This window comes from Tarenaya hassleriana, unplaced genomic scaffold, assembly GCF_000463585.1.
Source record: "Tarenaya hassleriana unplaced genomic scaffold, ASM46358v1 Cleome10, whole genome shotgun sequence".
NCBI lineage: Eukaryota > Viridiplantae > Streptophyta > Magnoliopsida > Brassicales > Cleomaceae > Tarenaya > Tarenaya hassleriana.
This window is the reverse complement of record NW_010960188.1, coordinates 3130694-3149857: the sequence shown is the minus strand read 5'-3', so window position 1 is coordinate 3149857 and position 19164 is coordinate 3130694. Positions and strand designations below refer to the sequence as shown.

At 41.6% G+C, this 19164-nt stretch overlaps 7 protein-coding genes across 10 annotated transcripts in view; 4 read left to right on the top strand and 3 right to left on the bottom strand.

Annotated features, from left to right (window-relative positions):
• The window catches only part of LOC104803004 (50S ribosomal protein L1-like), a 3383-nt gene extending 2710 nt beyond the window's left edge, over positions 1-673 (bottom strand). The window contains exon 1 of the mRNA XM_010526859.2: positions 5-673. Within this exon, the coding sequence (XP_010525161.1) occupies positions 5-582 (578 nt within the window). The 5' untranslated portion in view covers positions 583-673. The remainder of the gene's footprint in view (positions 1-4) is intronic.
• Positions 674-1087: 414 nt separating this feature from the next.
• Positions 1088-2908, top strand: LOC104802997 (phospholipase A1-IIdelta-like). Its single transcript, XM_010526847.1, has 3 exons — positions 1088-2037; positions 2137-2508; positions 2615-2908. Exons 1-3 carry the CDS (start codon positions 1399-1401, stop codon positions 2846-2848), a joined length of 1245 nt encoding a protein of 414 aa, XP_010525149.1. The 5' UTR covers positions 1088-1398; the 3' UTR covers positions 2849-2908.
• A 196-nt stretch (positions 2909-3104) lies between these two features.
• Positions 3105-4848, top strand: LOC104802961 (phospholipase A1-IIdelta). Its single transcript, XM_010526802.2, has 3 exons — positions 3105-3635; positions 3873-4419; positions 4500-4848. Exons 1-3 carry the CDS (start codon positions 3181-3183, stop codon positions 4719-4721), a joined length of 1224 nt encoding a protein of 407 aa, XP_010525104.1. The 5' UTR covers positions 3105-3180; the 3' UTR covers positions 4722-4848.
• On the bottom strand, positions 4823-6559 carry LOC104802969 (multiprotein-bridging factor 1b). Its single transcript, XM_010526814.1, has 4 exons — positions 6341-6559; positions 5779-5862; positions 5196-5278; positions 4823-5108 (listed from the first exon to the last, which is right to left on the bottom strand). Exons 1-4 carry the CDS (start codon positions 6480-6482, stop codon positions 4989-4991), a joined length of 429 nt encoding a protein of 142 aa, XP_010525116.1. The 5' UTR covers positions 6483-6559; the 3' UTR covers positions 4823-4988.
• A 229-nt stretch (positions 6560-6788) lies between these two features.
• On the top strand, positions 6789-10113 carry LOC104802977 (plant cysteine oxidase 5). 3 transcript variants are annotated; one of them, XM_010526831.2, is made up of 7 exons: positions 6789-6908; positions 6986-7137; positions 7615-7885; positions 8293-8438; positions 9103-9256; positions 9357-9560; positions 9838-10113. In XM_010526831.2, exons 3-7 carry the CDS (start codon positions 7783-7785, stop codon positions 9954-9956), a joined length of 726 nt encoding a protein of 241 aa, XP_010525133.1. In that variant the 5' UTR covers positions 6789-6908; positions 6986-7137; positions 7615-7782; the 3' UTR covers positions 9957-10113. The 3 variants fall into 3 exon arrangements, with proteins under 3 accessions (XP_010525133.1, XP_010525124.1, XP_010525139.1); XM_010526822.2 differs by lacking the exon at positions 6986-7137; XM_010526837.2 differs by lacking the exons at positions 6789-6908; positions 6986-7137 and adding an exon at positions 7428-7520.
• A 77-nt stretch (positions 10114-10190) lies between these two features.
• Positions 10191-11627, bottom strand: LOC104802952 (putative ribosome biogenesis protein C8F11.04). The gene has a single exon (XM_010526790.1). It carries the CDS (start codon positions 11577-11579, stop codon positions 10353-10355), a length of 1227 nt encoding a protein of 408 aa, XP_010525092.1. The 5' UTR covers positions 11580-11627; the 3' UTR covers positions 10191-10352.
• A 1211-nt stretch (positions 11628-12838) lies between these two features.
• Positions 12839-19164, top strand: part of LOC104802930 (serine/threonine-protein kinase EDR1) — a 7103-nt gene continuing 777 nt past the window's right edge. Inside the window, exons 1-16 of one of the 2 annotated variants that reach the window (XM_010526768.2) lie at positions 12839-13129; positions 14067-14088; positions 14199-14457; positions 14648-14851; positions 15397-15585; positions 15699-15940; positions 16027-16104; positions 16294-16380; positions 16517-16612; positions 16681-16773; positions 17271-17391; positions 17716-17992; positions 18097-18220; positions 18344-18363; positions 18460-18616; positions 18904-19157. In XM_010526768.2, coding sequence (XP_010525070.1) covers positions 14209-14457; positions 14648-14851; positions 15397-15585; positions 15699-15940; positions 16027-16104; positions 16294-16380; positions 16517-16612; positions 16681-16773; positions 17271-17391; positions 17716-17992; positions 18097-18220; positions 18344-18363; positions 18460-18616; positions 18904-19157 — 2191 coding nt within the window. In that variant the 5' untranslated portion in view covers positions 12839-13129; positions 14067-14088; positions 14199-14208. Of the gene's footprint in view, positions 13130-14066; positions 14089-14190; positions 14458-14647; positions 14852-15396; positions 15586-15698; positions 15941-16026; positions 16105-16293; positions 16381-16516; positions 16613-16680; positions 16774-17270; positions 17392-17715; positions 17993-18096; positions 18221-18343; positions 18364-18459; positions 18617-18903; positions 19158-19164 lie in introns of both variants that reach the window. The other variant, XM_010526759.2, reaches the window with a different exon arrangement.

The following is a 19164-nucleotide window of genomic DNA, read 5'->3' as shown; positions in this document are numbered from 1 at the left end:
CCCCTGCTTCAGGTCCGACTTAAGCAATGTTGGCAATGGAAGCGAAGCAGTGTCTTCCTCCGCCGGAGCAGCTCTGAAATACCTTCTCCTGGTCCGATTCTCCGCTTCAATCCTCACCCTCTCCTGATTCATCTCCTCCGTGTTCCCATCCGTCTCTGCCGCGACTCGATCCTCCGGAAGCGGAGCCACTCGATTAGGGTACGACACTGGCGAGATCGAAGCAGCGTCTTTCACGTAGCGAATTTCCTCGCGCGTCCAGTTCGTACGAGTCTCCGCCGAATCCGGAGACCACTGCGACTGACGATTATGCGCCGATTCGGTCCGCGGGGCCGGCGGAGAAGCATCTTCGGCGACGGAGGGGTCCTTGGGTTTTGCGGCGTACGATACTGGTTCGATCGTGACGGGCTTTCTCAGGGATTCATTCCGCGGCGGATTCGAGTTTGGATCCGACGAAGGGTTAGCATCAGAGGATGAAGAAGACGAGGAAGAGAGGAGTCTGGGAAAGTGTGGAAATGAAGAAGAGAATTGTTTGGTGAGGCCATGGCGGCGAGCTTGCGAGAGTAGAAGCTTCATGGCTGCCATCGTTCCTTCTCTCTTTCCACAGAGGATTTTCGGCGACAAAGCGATTTTGGGGTTTAACCGTTTAAGGGGGTCAGAGATATCTCTCCTTTTTTCTTTTTTTTTTTGGGTATCTACTGCCACTTTTTTTTTTAATTCACATTGAATAAAAAGAAATATTAAGGACCAAAAATTTTAAAAAAATGAATAGTGAATGTTTTGCCCAATAAATTTTCATTTTGATATGTTGGTTGTAAAATCGATTCAAATTATCAAATTTGAATGGTTCAATTAGAATTTTAGTGGTTCGTTTCGAAACCGATTTATTTGGTATTCTAAAATTTATACAAGTAATTGTATATCGTTCGATTTGGTTTGGGTATTATCCACTATATAAATAATTTAATATGGAACAAACTGGTCAAAGCCTGTAATTTACAAGGAATGAAAGATTTAGTCAAATCCAGCAGAGCAATATGAAAACACATAGAGACATATATATATATAATGGTAAAAGTATACAATTAGAAGTAACCAGAGTGGTCTTAAGTTATTATTAGAAGGCAATAAACAAAAAATAAAAACAAAGACTTTTGAGGGATATTCTTCTGCAACGGAGATCATTCCATCTAAACATAACATCAGGGAAAAAAAAGTGTTACAGCTTAGAAAAAAACTGATTAATTCAAATAAATTTTGGATTTCGTTATAATTAGTGCAAATAGAGAGTGGATCACACGACTGATTATTTAAACCATCTGTCTAGCATTAATTTCCTACCGCTACACGACAAGAAAAACAGACATAACCTTCTCCGTCCCTGTCTGTGTTGCCGCAGCAATGGCGGCGGCGGAGGAGCCGACATGGGAAGACTTGCTCGGCCGCAACAACTGGGAAGGCCTATTGAACCCACTGAACGTCTCTCTCCGGCGACTCGTCCTCCGCGCCGGCGACTTCTGTCAGGCGACCTACGACGCCTTCGTCAACGACCCCAACTCCGCCTTCTGCGGCGTCAGCCGCTACGGGAAACCTAGCTTCTTCCGCAAGGTAATGCTCGACGACGCCGACCACTACGACGTCGTCTCGTTCCTCTACGCCACGGCCCGAGTCAGCGACCACGAGGCCTTCTTCCTTAAGTCCATGTCGCGCGACTCGTGGGACCGCGAGACCAACTGGATCGGGTACGTGGCCGTGACGTCCGACGCACGGACCGCAGAGATCGGGAGGAGAGAGATTTACGTCGTGTTTCGTGGGACCACGAGGAACTACGAGTGGATCAACGTGTTGGGTGCGAAGCTGACGTCGTTGAAATGCTTGTTGACCGGCGGAGACGGCAACTGCGGCGGCGGAGGAGACGGCCTGGCGGACGATGACGATGACGGTCCTAAAGCCATGCTTGGATGGGTTACTATATATACGACCGCTAATCCAAGATCGCAGTTCACGAAGATGAGCGCTCGTTCTCAGCTTCTGAGGAAGGTGTGTGCGTATATATATATATACATACACAGTGAATGATTCGGTTCAAGATTTTACGTATTTACCCTAACGAAAACGTGCTATAATTTCCCGATACAGATCCAAGAACTGTTGGAGAAATACAAGGACGAGAAGCCGAGCATAGTGCTGACGGGACACAGCTTGGGCGGGACGTTGGCGACGTTAGGAGCGTTCGACTTGGCCGAGAACGTGACGGGCGGCGATGATAATGTTCCGGTGACAGCCATCGTGTTCGGTTCTCCCAAAGTGGGCAACAAGGAATTAGCCGACAGAATCAAACTGAACAAGAATCTGAGGATACTGCACGTTAAAAACCAGATAGATCTGATAACACGCTACCCTGGTCGGATCCTCGGTTACGTAAGCGTCGGGACCAAACTCAAGATCGATACAAGAAAATCTCCTTTCCTCAAAGAATCTCACCACCCCGGCGACTGGCATAACCTCCAGGCAACCCCACCTACACACATACATATATAATATATATATATATATACATATATAATCAGATTTTATGCTGAAACTACGTGATCTAACCAGTTAGCTTGCATTACAGGCGATGTTACACGTGGCAGCGGGATGGAATGGGGAGAGGGAGGAGTTCGAGATGAGAGTGAAGAGGAGCATAGCGTTGGTGAACAAGTCGTGCGATCTGCTGAAGGAAGAGTGTTTGGTTCCACCGTGTTGGTGGGTGGAGAAGAACAAAGGGCTGCTGAAGGCCGAGGATGGAGAGTGGGTCATGGCCACTCCTCATGACGAGGACTTGCCCGTGGCCGAGTTCCACGATTGATCTATCTCTTATGCGTGTGTTCTTTTTAATTATCAATGTACATGTTTGAGGATGATATTTGATCCTTTTGTGAAGTGAATGCACTGTATGTGAAATGATTCGCATATTATGTCGGTCCATCCACGTTTTTCTCGGACCTAACCTAACCCAACCCAGATTCCGTTGTTATCCATATAATATGTCTTTATATACGTGTATGTATATATAGGACAGAGGTGGGCCATACACCATGATTCATTATCATCACCTCCACCACTCAAAAAGGGAGCCCTCCCTTTTTTATTTTTTAAAAATCATACAAAAACCAAAGACACTTTCCTCATTCATTCCCCATGGCTACACCCAAAGCAGAACCATCATGGGGAGAGCACTTAGGCTCCAAGAATTGGGAAAATCTCTTGGACCCATTGGACCAAACCCTCCGAACCATCATCCTCCGGTGCGGCGACTTCTGCCAGGCCACCTACGACGCCTTCGACAACGACGAGAACTCCAAGTACTGTGGAGCTAGCCGCTATGGCAAGTCCTCTTTCTTCGACAAGGTCATGCTCGACTCTGCCTCCGATTATAACGTATATTCTTTCCTCTACGCCACCGCTCGTATCAGTGTCCCCAAGGCGTTTATCCTTCACTCCCTCTCCAAGGAGTGTTGGGACCGCGAGTCCAACTGGTTCGGGTACATAGCCGTGACTTCCGATGAACGGAGTAAGAACTTGGGCCGCCGTGAAATCTACGTGGCATACCACTCTCCATCTACAAGAAACTCAACGTTGGAGAACTCAAACCGACTCGCATGGCTCTTCAACTAGCTGATCGTTCTATCAAATACCCTCTGGGTATTCTCGAGGACGTTCCGTTGAAAGTAGGTGATAACTACGTACCGGTCGATTTCGTTGTGCTTGACATGGACGAAGACGCCAAAATCCCGATTATTCTAGGGCGACCATTCTTAAACACTGTAGATGCCATTGTCCACGTTCGTGATGGCCGACTGACGCTCGGCGACGAAACGGTGGAATGAACCGCTGATGCATGGAGCCGGTCAAGATGTCACGGACGCCATAGTCATCGGTGGCAGTGACAGTGACAGTGATGACGAGAGTGGAGTGCCGAAGGTGATGAGTGGATGGTTCACAATCTATACTTCCCACAACCCGAAATCTCGGTTCACCAATCTGAGTTTGCGGTCACAGCTCTTAATCAAGATCAAGGAATTGATGGAGAAGTACAAGGACGAAAACCCGAGCGTGATCGTGACAGGGCATAGCTTGGGAGCAACCGAAGCCATTCTCGCCAGTTTTGACCTAGCCGAGAATGCAGTGGCAGATACTGTTCCAGTCACTGCCATTGTATTTGGTTGTCCACAGGTAGGTAACAAGGAGTTCAACGACCAAGTGATGCGTCACAAGAACCTGAAGATCCTCCATGTGAGGAACAAAATCGACCTCCTAACTCGCTACCCAGGACCATTTCTGCACTATGTTGACACCGGTATTGATTTTGTGATCGATACCCGGAAGTCGCCGTACTTGAAAAATTCAAAAACTCCCGGCGACTGGCACAATCTGCAGGTAAGAACGTATATTTGAACAAACAAGGAATTGATTAAGCTTACGACCATAAGAGCGAACGGACTGACCTTCTCATACAGGCGATGCTCCATGTCGTGGCGGGGTGGAACGGGAAGAAGGGAGAGTTTCACCTGATGGTGAAGAGAAGTCTGGCATTGGTGAACAAGTCATGCGAGTTTTTGAAGGATGAATACCTGATTCCAGGGTCCTGGTGGGTGGAGAAGAACAAAGGGATGATCAAGAACGAGGATGGTGAGTGGATCATGGCTTCCCCCGACGAAGAACCTGTCCCGGAATTCTGAACCTGGCCTAGCAAAAGCATGTATACATAAACATGGAACTTCAAATAGGATCATGTCGTGTTAATCAATGGGAAGGATTTTGAGTTTCCAGGAAAACGAAACACACTGCAAAGCTGGATTGTTTATTCATTCCCGAAACACATTCCAACTGATTTCTTACATCAGAAACGATATCTTTGACAACTAAGCTCTTAAAAACAGCATCAGTTTTTCTCTACAGCACAGGGACAGTTGAAACTGTGACTGACTTTATTTTCACGGTCTCATTCACTTCTTTCCACGCAGTTTTGCACCAAGCGCCCTCTCTAGCTTAGAAAGTATCTGCTGATTCGGAATTGCTTTCCCAGATTCGTACTCTTGGATCACCTGTGGCTTTTCGTTGATAATCTACAGACACAACACACAGCGTCTAATTAGAACGATCCCAGCTACCTTTAACAAGTAACAAGAGATGGGGAGGGACAGATGAACTACTTGAGCAAGTTGAGCCTGGGTTAGCTTCTTCTCCATCCGGGCTTGCATGATAGCTTTCTTTAGTTCAGTAGGCACACGATCATCTAATTTCATAGCGATACATCCAGGTGTCAAATATCATTGCGCATACTAATTGTACATAATAAATACCCAGTTTTGACCAACGGAAAAAAACATATAACCATCCAATGCATAATGAACGGATGCAAACACAGTAGATTGCTGAAAGAAACCACATGAATCTTCAGTTCTAGCATCCCAAGCCATCCATCAATCAAACCAGAGTTCCTATCAATAAATGAAAATGAAGAATGGCGAACACATAAAAGAAGCGAGACAGAACATACAGAGAGCTTATTCTAATATTCCAAATTGAGTAAAGATAGGCCCTAAATAAGAACTGCAGTCTGCCAGAATACATGGATACAATTATCGTATACATTCACATTCCCACTGATGAATGAGAAACTCAATTATCCAGTATGATTACATAAACCCAGATTTGGGAACACAAGGTTACCATTTCATTGCCAACACAAAAACCAGATCATTATCCTTAGAGAAAAAGATCAGATATACTCACGAGTAAGGTTCTCAGTATCATCATCTAGTTTCTTTGTGTTCAGAGATGTGCTGCTTGATGCCGCCTTGTTTGTCCCAGCATTGACTAACCCAGAGAACAAAGAGGAAAACAAAACGAAAGGAAACCCGATTAGGAGGACCATATAACCAGAACCATATATACAACAACGAAATTCACCCGAAAAAAAGTCAAATTGCTCCTAAAAGCGTAAGACCTTATACAGAGACAAAAAAATCAATACGATTCGAACACGAAATCAATCGGTTATAAGTACCAAATGCTTCGGTATGTTACTAACCACACCAAACCCAAAATCAAAAAGCAAATCCCTATTTACTAAAGAACCACAAAGTAATCCCTCCTGAAAGCTCAATCGTAGGACAATATCGCACACAAATGAAAATCATAATAACAGAAAACTGAAGATATACACCCTGTATCCAGAATCTTCCTCCAATCAACCTAAAATAACACCCGAGTTCGAGAATATATTCATCTACGAAGGAGAACCAGATAAAACAAACGGAAAAGGAGGAGAAGTCGAAGAAGAAGAACAACAAACATTTTCTGACGGTCTCGATATCGGCGCCGGTTCGGCGAGCGGCGTTGACCGCCTTCTCGTCGCGCTTGGCGGCGGAGTTCGGGGCCTTCTTGCGGATCACCACCGGCTCCCAATCCTGAGTCATCGGTCCAACTCCTGCCATGGCTTCTCTTTGGAATTGATCCGATTCGCTTTCGTCGAAATCTAGGGTTCTATCTATATTCTATTCACTCTTATGGATATAATAAAACAGAGGACGGGGACACAGGATAAATAGAATAGTACGACAAAGCCGCGCGTGAGCTTCACGCTAATATCCCTTTTTCTTTTTTCTTTTTAATTTATCATATAATCCCGTGATTTTATTTTACAGAGCTACGCATGCGCTGCGTTCAGGGATTAAAAGTACAGGGTGTATCTTGAATGTTTTTGAAAGTTAGGGGTCAAAGTAGATATTTAAACTATTGTTCGAGACAGGAGAAGAAACAAAAAATGAAAATAAAAACGAAATTCTGGTGGCTTCGTCTTCGTTTATTCGGATTCCCTTCGAAGCCGAGCTCTGCTGCATCTCCAGGCGGCTGCGAACAAGGTTTGTGTTTCTCTGATTTCATGAAATTGTCTTCCTTTTGGTTCGATTCTCAGAGTGACGTACTCTTCTGCTTGTAGCTTCCGTCTTCCTCGTCAGTTTGATCCTTTCTGCTTCGTCTGCTTTCTCTTTGCCTTCTCTCTGCAACCAAATAATCCTCAGCTTTGGTGCGACGTTTTTATCATTCGGAAACATTAGTGCACGGATTGCAATAATTTTAAAGGAATTGATGGTAAATGCTTTCAATTCCGTCCAATTTGAGCTAATATTCAGATGCAAAATGGTTGACCTAAATTCTATTGGCGGTGATTTTGTGTGATAGAGGCTCTCAGGTGTTTTCTATAGTCAAATTCTGTGAAGCAGAAACATGTCATTTTATACTCAATTCAATATGTAATTTTTTAGCAAGGTGCATTTAGCCAGCTTAAGCCCCCCGAGCAATCCTTCTTTTAGTGCATGGATATCATGATTTGGTCGGAGTTTGCTCGTGATATTGTGTTATAGATATAGATTCTATCCGCCGTGAGTTGCTTGGGAGTCTCCCGGCTTGTGATATTCATATGAAGTGGCAATATGTTTAATCATCTTGGTTAAGCTTCTATGGTGTAATAAGGGGTATGCTGAGATGTGACATTGTCCTTTTGCGTTTTGTGACTTTTGTCACTTGGGTTGTATATGCATTGAATTTGTTTGTGTTTACCTCTTTCAGGGAGATGCTTGTAAATTAGGGCAGAAGGTGATCAGTGTCTGCCATGCATATCTGATATTTGGATCTGAGAACTGAAAACAGACACTGCCCATCTTTCAAAAACGCGGTCGTGATTAGAGCCCCTTCCACAAAAAGGGTTCCTCAGTTGAGGGCTCAAGGACTTGTGCCATGCCGTATTTTATTCAAAGGCTGTACAATACTTGCAAGTCCTCTTTCTCAACTGATGGACCTGTATCTGAGGAAGGGTTAGAGAAGGTTCGCAATGTGTTGGGTTAGTATGAAGAGATTATCGATCAACTGTCTTTTGATTTTAGTTTCTTACATTTGAGATTCTTTCATTCTGTATACGCGTTCTAGCTTGCTTCTTCATGTACTTTAAGGTTGTGTTGTTCTCTGTGTGATGTTTGACTTGTACACAAATGTGGGTTTGTGACGAGTTCTGATTATTTTATAAAAGCCTATTCTGGACATCTGTTTTGCTTTTATGTTAGATTTGAATAGTACAGGCATTTTCAAATGTTTGTTTATTTATCCTGTTGGCATGTTAATAGATTAAGGCATAATGAGATACTTCTTGAACTATTGAATGGAATGCTCCGGTTTTTCACTCTTTATTTGGTTTGGTAACTGTTGTGCTCCCGTTTAATACTTACAGCTCCATACGAAATTCTTTTTCAGAGAAAATCAAACCTTCGGATGTTGGTCTTGAGCAGGAAGCTCAATTGGTGCGTACCTGGTCTGGTCCTGTGAATGTGCATAATGGAGGCCATCACACGCTACCAGCAATAAAATACCTCCATTTACACGAGTGTGACAGCTTTTCTGTAAGTTCTTATTTCAGGATAATATTTCCAATAGTTGCATGTTTAAAGTTTTTTAGTATGCCCGCACATCTATGGTCAAAGAAGTGCATCATAGTTTTGAAGTTAGGAAATAGGCAGTCCTGAGAGATAGGTGCATTTTTGTTATTTTACACAGGAGAGGCTTTGATCAGAGCACAGGCTATAATTCTATTCTACCTTAACAGAGTTTAGATAGGAATGCTTCTTTTAGGTGTTTTATAGAAACCTTACCATCGGTGATATGATGAAATTTCTGAATGAGCGAACTTTGTATTTGCTATTCCTCTTTCTCGAATCTGAACTAGGTCTGTTTTGTTCTTCTTTTTCTTTTCTATGGACATTCCTTTAAAATCTGGAATGGTCATGGTCACGGACAACCAAGATGCTGCAGTTTACTTGTTCACATAGATGATTTTACCAGCATTAACAAATTCTATAATAACAACTGCAAAATATATGAGAAAGAGTTGTGTAATAACTAGGTCAATACCCTGCAAGCTGTGCTTTGAATTGATAGTTTTGAAATGAAATCTTGTTTAGTTTATCATATTATACATTTGCCTTTTACCTAGCATCTTGTTTGTTACTAGCTTTATGTGCATATATCTTGCTCCCTTGTTTATTACTGACCTATCATTTCTAACAGATTGGAATTTTCTGCATGCCACCTTCCTCTATCATACCGCTTCATAACCATCCAGGCATGACGGTGCTAAGCAAGCTCGTTTACGGTTCACTACATGTAAAGTCATATGACTGGATTGACACTGATGCTCCTGAACCAGATGGTCCATTACAAGGTGCAATGATCAAACCGTAAAATCACTCAGATCAATTCTAAGCTGTTTGAATAAATTTCAAAGCTCTTACCGGAATAATATCTTACTGTGTTATTCATAGCAAGAGCCGGGAAGCTGGTCAAGGATACCGAGATGACCGCCCCCTGCCCATCAACCTTGCTTTATCCCACAAGCGGAGGCAACATCCATTGTTTCAAAGCCATCACTCACTGTGCCATCTTCGACATCCTATCTCCTCCCTACTCTTCCTCTCATGGACGGCACTGCACCTACTTCCGGAAATCCCCTAGACAAGACTTACCAGGTAATATAATGTAAATCTATTAAAACACCACTGATTAGTTATAGCTTCAATCGTTATATTGCCACTTCCATAACAAACTTTGAGAGAGGAAGCACAATTTGATCTACACAAAACATGAGATGGCTGTCCAGTCCCACTATGAAAACGCGGAGCATAGATGCAATTTCCAACTATATTGCAAAGGGCAATGATATATACGTACATATGTACACACATATTGGTATGTGTTGTAATTTCTTGTTGATTCGTGGATTATTGGTGCGATGTGAAACCCCAGGTGAGATGGAAGTGAACGGAGAGGTGGTGTCAGACGTGACATGGCTCCAAGAATATCAACCTCCCGATAACTTTGTCATATGGCGAGTTCCTTACCGAGGTCCTGTTATTAGAACATGACACCCAGAATTTGCTTCTTTTTTTGTTATTAACATATGATTTGATCGGAGTTTGTCCAAAATAATTGACATTTCAGGGTTTTCCTCGTTGTCCAGATTACACATATTGTAATAACCCATAAAGCTTTAGCTCAATTCATGATACCACCAATATCACATCCCGGTTTGGCTCCTGTTATATATATATATATATATATATCCTATATAGCTTCCAGAATCATCTTAGATTAGCATCAGTCTAACAAAAGGATGGGTTGCTTCTTCAAAAATCAATCAAGAATTTAAAATGACAAAACATCTTAATCAGTAAAAAAAATTACTCAGAATGAGTATATTAACACACCCCATGAATCATTTCCTTCTCCTCTATTACACGCTCAATCTTCATCTTCTTTCCTTAATTACTGACATCACTCTTCTTCTTCATCTTCATCATCTTCTTGTTCAACTCTTCCCCACCATTCTTTTGCTTCTTTGGCTTTTGCTCCTCTATTATACTCTTCTCTTTTTGTTTAGCATTGTCTACTTTCCTCTTCTGCATCGCCTTCTTCACCGGTTTCTCCATCTCGGAAGGTTTATTACCAGTCTTATTCATCCTCCTCTTCTTACCCCCAGATTCTTCAATACCCATCTCACCGATTTCCTTATCTTCTCTGTTGACACCGATTTTTTTCCCATCAATCGTTTCAGATACATTACTGTCCATATACAGAACCTCATGTATCCTCCCTTTCTTCTTCTGCGGCTTCTCTGATGCATTCTCTTCCTTACTCTTGATTTCATCAGTATCACCCTTTGCTATTTCTTCACCGCCATTCTCTGCCTTGACACCCTTTTCGTTTCCAGAAGCATCAATCTTGAGCTTCAAATCGGGCACCGATTGATACATGGGCAATGCTAAACTCTCACACAGCTTTAGATGCAGAGATCTAATGCTTTTCCACTTGCTGGGCACAATCTCAGCCACTCCGTTCACTGTCGCTATCACGTTCTCGCCGATTTCATCGCTCTCCATTGCTAACTTACCCACCTTGACGACACTGCATGTCCCCGTCCTCATGAAGAACATAGCAGAACCGCACGCCTTCTCCAGTTGCTCCTTCCAGTTCTTGTGCTTCAAATCGATTGGCACCGGAATCTTCTTGCTCTTGAAGAACTTCTTACCCAGCAACCTCGGCAACAGCGGAATCACCCTCCTGTCGGCGAAAAACATATCGTAGGAGTCGCAGAGCTTCCGTTTCGCCTCGAACGGCCTATAATTAGTCCTCAGCTTCGAGAGCTTGATCACCTTACTGATGGGTATGTCCTCTGATTTGATCTTCTTCATCGCGTCTTCCTTTGAGATGCCGCTTTTGGATCGGTCATCGATGATGAGACATATCTCCGGCGAATCTACAGACGTGTTGATAATCGGGTGAGGAAGGCGGATCCGGAACGGATTCGTACGGCTCGTCCGGGGAATCTTCTTCAAGGTAACGAACAAGTAGACGAACTCGTCCTGCTCGAGAAGTTGCGGCTTCTCGTCCTTGGATTTCTGCTCTCTCCATCTGAGGAGAGCCTTAACGGCGTTCTCCACCATCTGGGCGGTCACCCTCGACGGCGGCACCGCATCGGTCTCGATCATGGCGGCGGCGGCGGCGGGGGGAGAAAGCCTTAGGGGAAGAAGGTAAGGGAGAACTTGAGGGGTTTTAGGGTTTATAACCTCTGGTTCAGGCCATTATGTTAGTGGGCCCGTTCTAAGATATTTTGGCCCAATGTTTATGTTTTTGTTTATATAATGTAATGCTTCCAATTTATGTTTTAATGATTATTTGGTACACCTAATCTTATAATTTTTAAACGTGTGTATTTCAGAATGGGATTAAAAAAATCTTAGAAGATATTTGCCCCGTAGACTTATTTGGTTAATAATCAAACAATTCGAACCGAATAACACATAATTATAATTATAATCTAATATAAAATCGAATATTTTTATAAAATTAAAAAAAATTGAATTCGAATCAGATCCAATCAAATAAAAACAATAAAAAATGTAATTATTTTAATAAAATAAGTATTTTGTTATAATCGAATCGAGTGCGAATGAAATTCAATATAAAAATCGAACGGTTATAATTTTTATAACATCAAATAATTAAATCCGGACCAAAATATGAATAAGTCACCCCTTTGCGTGTAAAATATATTGTAGTGCCATAATGAGGAAATTGCGAAGAATATTACATTCTTCATGGCTATAACATTGTCCGTAATTTCCGGATAAATTATATATGATTTGGGATTTTTATATTATAAAGAATTAGTAATTCTATAAAAAAAAAAACTATAATTATGTATTTTAGAGATAGTTTTCTTTTATCATTCATGTGTCACGATTTAACGGAATGTGAATTCATTTAAATTTTCTTTTTGCATCTGTAACTTGCACCTCTTATAATGGACAAACATGCAAAAGTTGAATATCAGCAATGTTACTTGCGTTGACTAAAAATATTAATGCACGGTATATTCATAGCCTTTGAAGAGACCTGTAATAAAGCGTATTATAAAAAATTTAACCGATATTATATATATAATTTTCAAATTATTATGAAAATCCTAAATTATGTTTTTTTACTAATATGCAACTACAATTATGTAATAATACGGATATTTCCTTATAATTAAATCAACAAATAGATACTGTCGATGATAAATGACAACAGTAGTGATTCACGCTGACGACCGCGGTTGCCAGCTGGCTGTCGGAGAGAGGCCCCTCTCCTTTTCCCACGTGACTCATCTCCTCTCACGTGACCTCCTCCCCATCTCTACTCTACACTTCATCGCTTTCCTAAAATCCCGTCAGTGTCTTTTTTTTTTTCTTCTTTTTTTTTTCCACATCATAATCAAAACTATAAAAACCCCAAATCTCCTAGTCCCATCGCATAATTCTCTGTCGCCGTCTCTTCGCATGTATGGTCGAGTGTCTGCCTATGCAGCTCTGTCTTGATCGTCTTTGATCTGCGTTTTTCGGGCATTCTGCTACTCTCTCTCTCTCTCTCTCTCTCTCTCTCTCTCTCTCTCTCTCCCCCTATGCGATCAAGTTGTTTTCTTCGCTGCTGTGTTTTGGGGATTGCTCGAGTTTGATTCAGGAACCGTTCAGAGTTCGAATGCGTGGATCTGCTTGCGGTTATTTCTAAAACCCTTTTTGTAGTTTTTTCCTTCTCTGAGCCGTGTTGTGTTTGCTTGAATTTTTCTTGTGCGGGTTATTGTTTTGACATTTTCGCGCTTCGTTCCCGATCGAACTTTGTAGTGGGTTTAGCGTTATTGTTAAAATTGATGGGTTTGCGTTGAAATTGTTGTTGAGTGCCGAGTGACATTTTGGGTAGATCGAACGATATCGCGGGATTAAATTCCTTGTATGGGGGTGATACGGAAGGAGATTTTATGTGGGATATTGGAATTTGGTTGATGATGATTCTTCTGGGATCATGTAGTTAGCTCGCGGTACTCGCTGAGGGCCCTTTCAAGGGTTTTGGCTTTGACGTAGGTTTCAAGCTGAATTGTGAGGGTGGATTCTTTGATTCTTTTAGGAATGCCAAGGATTTCATTCTATCCATACCTGTGCTTATCTGCTTCTTGTTTTGTATTTTTTAGTTGAAAATACACGTTTTATTAACGCCAGGCTTCTTTACTTGTAAATCCAACAGCCTTGATTTGATCCTTTGAAGGGGTCAAATCAAGGCTGTTGGTATCTGTTGCATTATCCTGTGAGATGGTTACCTTTTCTATTTGATGCAATTGGCATCTGTTGCTCTTGTATTACAGCCCATATGTACTATGTTACTGTTGAATGCAGAGTCTTTGAATGTCCAAAAGTGTGGATATGTCGTGGATAGCCTTGAGAAATTTTGATGAAATCTTGAAATTTTACTTTACATTTGCATTGCACTGGATAGAGTTGTGGAGACAAAAAAGGAAAAACCTTTCTTTCCCCATGCATGCATTCGTGCGAGCATAAATCGATTTGAACCTATTAAAATTTGTTCCTTTTCGCGTTGTTTCCTTTTTTCATAAGTACATGATTTAGCCTAATTACTTAACCATTTTGTTCCTGTCTACGCAGGTCAGATGACCCCGGGCTCAAGGTAGTGGACATCTACTTCTTAGTATTTGTTCTTATGTTTTTCCTCGTTTCTCAATTTACCCTTTTACATGGGTAAAGAAAAGAGGGTTTGATATGGTTTTAGGTGTCAAGGATCTAGGCAATGGAGGAGATGCGAGATGATACAGTGCCATCAGGACGAGGATCTTCAAATGCAACTTTGTGGCCGTCAGCATTTGTGGAGAAATTTGGATCCATCTCTCTGGGGTCAAAAGAAGAAACCTTGACCAGCAAAGACTCGCCCAGAAACCATGGACAAGATGGCTTTTCACCTAGTAGGGCTTCGCATGTCCTCTGGAGCACTGGAATGCTTTCTGAGCCGATTCCAAATTGCTTCTACTCTGTCGTTCCAGTAAGCTTCCTCAATGTTGATATTATGTTTTCCCCTATACATGTTCCAGTATCTGCATGGATCATGATGACACAACTAACAAGTGCCACCTGAGTCCTGACATGAGTTGTGGAGAGTTGCATTTGAGTTGGTAACTTCTAAATGTTGAATCAGTTGCCTTAAATTCACTCTGTTGTTTGATGTGTTGCAGTATAAAAGTCTAAGGCAGCGTTTTAATACCATTCCTACATTGGACGAACTTAATGCTCTGGGTGACGAAGGTCTAAAGGCCGATGTGATTCTTGTGGATTTTCAGAAGGATAAAAAGCTTTTTATGTTAAAGCAGTTGATCGTCACACTTGTCAGAGGATTGAACTCAAACCCGGCTACCATTGTTAAAAAAATTACTGGACTGGTAAGAATGATTAAATTGTCGTGCTTTACCAGGTCAAATCATTGCTAAAGCTTTTCTTGCTTCACTGCATGATATATCTTCTCTCTTAAAATTTGTTCTGCAAACGTTTTCACATATGACATTCTGTAGTTCCAACTTATTGCTGCATGCAACAAAACATAAGTTGTTTGTTTGTAAAACGAACGATGTTGAGATTGACTGCTGTTATAATATATTCTAGAGGACACAGGACGATGGATTCTTTTCCTAAACTGCAAAGCTTACCTTACTTCTTCCTAACATTTTAAGACGACTACAATTAATTTCTTGCCATTAGTTTTGTAATTTTACTCGTTCATTGTGTTTCACTAGGAAAAAGAGGCAGAGTAGGAAACACTTATACCGTGGTTGCTTACGTTCCTCATGGTTGTTCTTGGGTTTATTGGACAGTGCATAAGACATCATAGTTTGTTAAAGATTCTGCTCAAGCATTTTGCTTATCTTTTAGTTTCTCTCTTTTCGATTATCAAGAATCCTCCATTAAAATTTTGACGCTTTCCTGACAGGTGACAGATCTTTATAAGCGGACAACTCTGCAGAGCCCATCGAGAACCGCACTAAATGAAAATGCACAGTCCTCTGAAAGTCGTGGTATTCAACTACTAGGACAGATAAAGCACGGTTCTTGCCGTCCTCGAGCAATATTATTTAAAGTTCTTGCAGATACTGTTGGTCTTGAAAGTAGGCTTTTAGTGGTAAGTAGCATGAGTTATGTGGTCAGTGGCCATGGATATCTCCCTATTTTCCCTTTGGTGTCGCTCTCGAGAAATTATACCGAATGACATTTCTGTTTGATTTGTTCGATCAGGGTTTGCCAAGTGATGGAGCTGCTGAGTGTGTGGATTCATACAAACACATGTCTGTTTTGGTTGTGCTCAATTCTGTGGAAATGCTGGTCGATCTTATGCGTTTTCCTGGTCAGCTTATTCCTCTATCGACCAAAGCAATTTTTATGACTCATATCTCAGCAGCCGGGGAGGGTGATTCTGTAGAAAATGACTCTTGTGATTCGCCTTTGGAGCCAAGCAGTCCCCTCTGTGATCATGAAAGGTTAGGTGATATTCATATACATATAACAGTGGCATGTGTAGTACTACATTTTACTCCTTATTCACTCGTGTTTTGTTGTGTTACAGCGCAGAAAAAGACGAAAACCTTCCGTTCCAAAGGAATATAACATTACGACGTGCCCCTACTTTAGAGAGGAAACTGAGGTGATAACTATTAATCGTCTTTGATTATATTTGTTTTCTCAACCATCAGGGCTTAAATTTAAATATATCTTCCGTTTTCGGAAAGCCAAGGAAACACGTATTATGATTGTATGTCGTTAAGTTTCCTTTTTTTGGCTAATTGCGCATGTTACAAATGTATGTGGATAAGCTTTCTTTTTCCTGCCTCAGTTTCTCGCGAAGCGAACCCAACATTGCGACTGCATTCTTGCGGCGTAGCCAGAGAAGGATCGTAGAGCAGCGAGCTGCTAGTTCAAGGTTATTTCTTTTCCTGTTGGAATTTGTAAAACCAATTCGTTTCGATGTTTACAGTTTTAAATTTGTTCCCATCCTAAATGCTTCCCGATTGTTTCTAACTTGTTGGATTCTTTAATTCTATTATTGCCTTTGGCAGTCCCGAGCATCCATCGTTCAGAACACGAACAAGATCCATTCTCAGTGGGGAGAGAAACTCAGTCCGAGAATTCAACGACGATGTTGTCACATCAAGGTTGGTTATAGTTTTTGTGAGTGTTGTGTCTTAAATACTGATGCTGATGTCTTCAGTATCATGTGCAGTTATAAGTCCGATGAAACACCAAAAGCTGAAGCTAAGAGAACAAGGAGGAGAAGCATTAGCGTAACTCCCGAGATTGGTGACGACATCGTAAGGTCGGTTTTTATATTTTAGGGCACATTAATCATTGTTGTGTATGCCGCATCTTATGACATTTTTTTATCAGTAGGAGAATTAGAGTATATTTATCTATGTTGCATATGTATATTGTATAGTTCTATATCCTGATTCATAACCCTCTTTCAGAGCTGCCATTATATAGCTCTGATAGTTTGGATTCACTGAAATTCTTCTTAGGTTATCAGTTGTAATATTATATATGTAAAGATAATTGGCAGTATAGTTCCTTTTATGGAAAATTATCAAAGGATAAGAGAGAAGAGCATTCTTTTCTTGAATCTTAAAAGCGTAATCATGTAATATGAACATGTATCTTTAGCATCTAAATCTATTGCCGTTGCCTCAGCAACAAAGTACTTTTAAAACATTTTAGATTCGTAAAGCATCAATAATTTTCGGTATAGATTCAAAATGGATTTGTGATTTAATTGATATACGTCGCTTAGAAGTTTTACTCGACAATTTGTTTCAGGGCAGTACGAGCAATGAATGAAGCCTTGAAACAGAAGCGGTTCTTGCGAGAGCAAGGTGATAATGCTCCACTTCCCAACTCTTCGGATGACAGAACTGGCAGCCCTCATCTCCTGAAAAATGTACGCACGTTTTAACTACTCAGTATTTACTTGGTTTAATGAAGGATATATTCGGTAACTTCGAGTGAATGTTCAGACCCAAAAAGAGAATCTAATCTATGAAAATGAAACCTTGAAAGCTGAGGCTTCTGTTTGTGACGATTTTTTTTTTGCCCGAGAGAATAAAAATACCGTTTTTTCAACAGCAACTAACGATAAACTAACAGCATCTTGAAGTACGTCAGGTTTCTTTTTGGTTTGTATTCGTAAAATCATTAGAATTCAGTTATATGCATGAAAATCGTTTTCTAGATCTTGTCTGAAACGAAATTTTCTGCTACACAGGGCTCGGGTTTCCATCTTGATGCCCATGACCAAGTATCTGGTGGAAGGTCTACATCATATTCTCGGCTAGACCCGCAGAAGGCAGTTTCACTGCCGTCGTCTCCACAAAATTTTCGAAGACACTCGTCTGAACGGATCGAACCTCCACATCATAACATCAACAACATCTGGAACAAAGTGCTGGAATCTCCAATGTTCCAGAATAAACCCTTGTTACCTTACGAGGAATGGAGCATAGATTTCTCTGAACTGACTGTTGGAACTCGTGTCGGGATTGGTAAGAGAACTAACTTCTCAAACCGTGAAGACATGGTCCGAAGTTTTTCAAAGTTCAATTCATGCACTGTCGTAAAACTGTTGGCGAATAAATTTTACCTCCAGGATTCTTCGGAGAAGTTTTCCGCGGAATATGGAACGGAACGGACGTCGCGGTCAAGGTGTTTCTGGAGCAGGACTTTACAGTTGAGAACATGGAAGATTTCTGCAATGAGATATCCATTCTCAGGTATTTGTCATTTCTCTCTCTCTCTTATTTTTTTCCCTGTCTTTTTTTTATATCTCAACTTTGTCTTCTGATCTTTTTGTCCTGTTGCCTTTCTCTTGTTCATCTCCAAAAAAAAAAATCCAGCCGCCTTCGTCATCCTAATGGTAATCTCCTTCAACCTCTTGCTTTTCTATATTTGGAATTTCCATTGGTGAGAGTCTATTTTGGTATAATCCATTCTCTTTGGACTGGTGCTGTAGTGATACTGTTCATGGGAGCATGCACAAGACCTCCGAGGCTGTCCCTGGTCACAGAGTACATGGAAATGGGATCGTTATATTATTTGATCCATATGAGCGGCCATAAGACCAAGTTCAGCTGGCGGCGGAAGCTTAAAATGCTCCGTGACATTTGCAGGTTTTGCCTTTATTTCTCTCTTTCCTTCTTTCTTTAGGGTTGGGCACGGGTCCGATATTTGGAAGTACCCGGCTTCGGCCTCGTCTTCACGGGTTTTAGGAAAATATTATCTCGTTTTTCGTTTTCGTGATGTCCGGGTAACGGCATTGAATGAATGTTATCGAAAACCTGAACAGAATATCTTTTGCGAATCCCATTTAGCTTGTATATCATCTGCAGCTTACGTAACGGAACTTTCTAAATTTGATCATATGTTGGGATTGTGTTTGAATTGTTCTGCCTGAAAGGGGGTTGATGTGCATACACCGGATGAAGATCGTCCACCGTGACCTGAAAAGCGCCAACTGCCTCGTGAACAAGCACTGGACTGTCAAGATCTGCGATTTCGGACTGTCGAGGATTATGACGGATACAGCCACCGTGAGGGAGACCGTACCTGCAGGAACCCCCGAGTGGATGGCTCCGGAACTCATCCGGAACGAACCCTTCTCGGAGAAAAGCGATATCTTCAGTCTCGGGGTAATAATGTGGGAGCTTTGCACTCTTTC

Bases quoted from the DNA above. Each gene is read 5' to 3' on its own strand.
- LOC104802952 (XM_010526790.1), bottom strand. From the start codon at position 11,579: ATGATCGAGACCGATGCGGTGCCGCCGTCGAGGGTGACCGCCCAGATG.
- LOC104802961 (XM_010526802.2), top strand. From the start codon at position 3,181: ATGGCTACACCCAAAGCAGAACCATCATGGGGAGAGCACTTAGGCTCC. The intron at 3,636-3,872 runs ACTCGCATGGCT...GTGGAATGAACC, and splicing joins ACGTTGGAGAACTCAAACCG to GCTGATGCATGGAGCCGGTC. The intron at 4,420-4,499 runs GTAAGAACGTAT...CTTCTCATACAG, and splicing joins GCGACTGGCACAATCTGCAG to GCGATGCTCCATGTCGTGGC.
- LOC104802977 (XM_010526822.2), top strand. From the start codon at position 7,783: ATGCCGTATTTTATTCAAAGGCTGTACAATACTTGCAAGTCCTCTTTC. The intron at 7,886-8,292 runs GTTAGTATGAAG...ATTCTTTTTCAG, and splicing joins GAAGGTTCGCAATGTGTTGG to AGAAAATCAAACCTTCGGAT. The intron at 9,257-9,356 runs GTGCAATGATCA...TGTTATTCATAG, and splicing joins ACCAGATGGTCCATTACAAG to CAAGAGCCGGGAAGCTGGTC.
- LOC104802997 (XM_010526847.1), top strand. From the start codon at position 1,399: ATGGCGGCGGCGGAGGAGCCGACATGGGAAGACTTGCTCGGCCGCAAC. The intron at 2,038-2,136 runs GTGTGTGCGTAT...TTCCCGATACAG, and splicing joins GTTCTCAGCTTCTGAGGAAG to ATCCAAGAACTGTTGGAGAA. The intron at 2,509-2,614 runs GCAACCCCACCT...CTTGCATTACAG, and splicing joins GCGACTGGCATAACCTCCAG to GCGATGTTACACGTGGCAGC.
- LOC104802969 (XM_010526814.1), bottom strand. From the start codon at position 6,482: ATGGCAGGAGTTGGACCGATGACTCAGGATTGGGAGCCGGTGGTGATC. The intron at 5,863-6,340 runs GTTTGTTGTTCT...TCTCTGGGTTAG, and splicing joins TATCGAGACCGTCAGAAAAT to TCAATGCTGGGACAAACAAG. The intron at 5,279-5,778 runs GTGAGTATATCT...CTATGAAATTAG, and splicing joins TGATACTGAGAACCTTACTC to ATGATCGTGTGCCTACTGAA.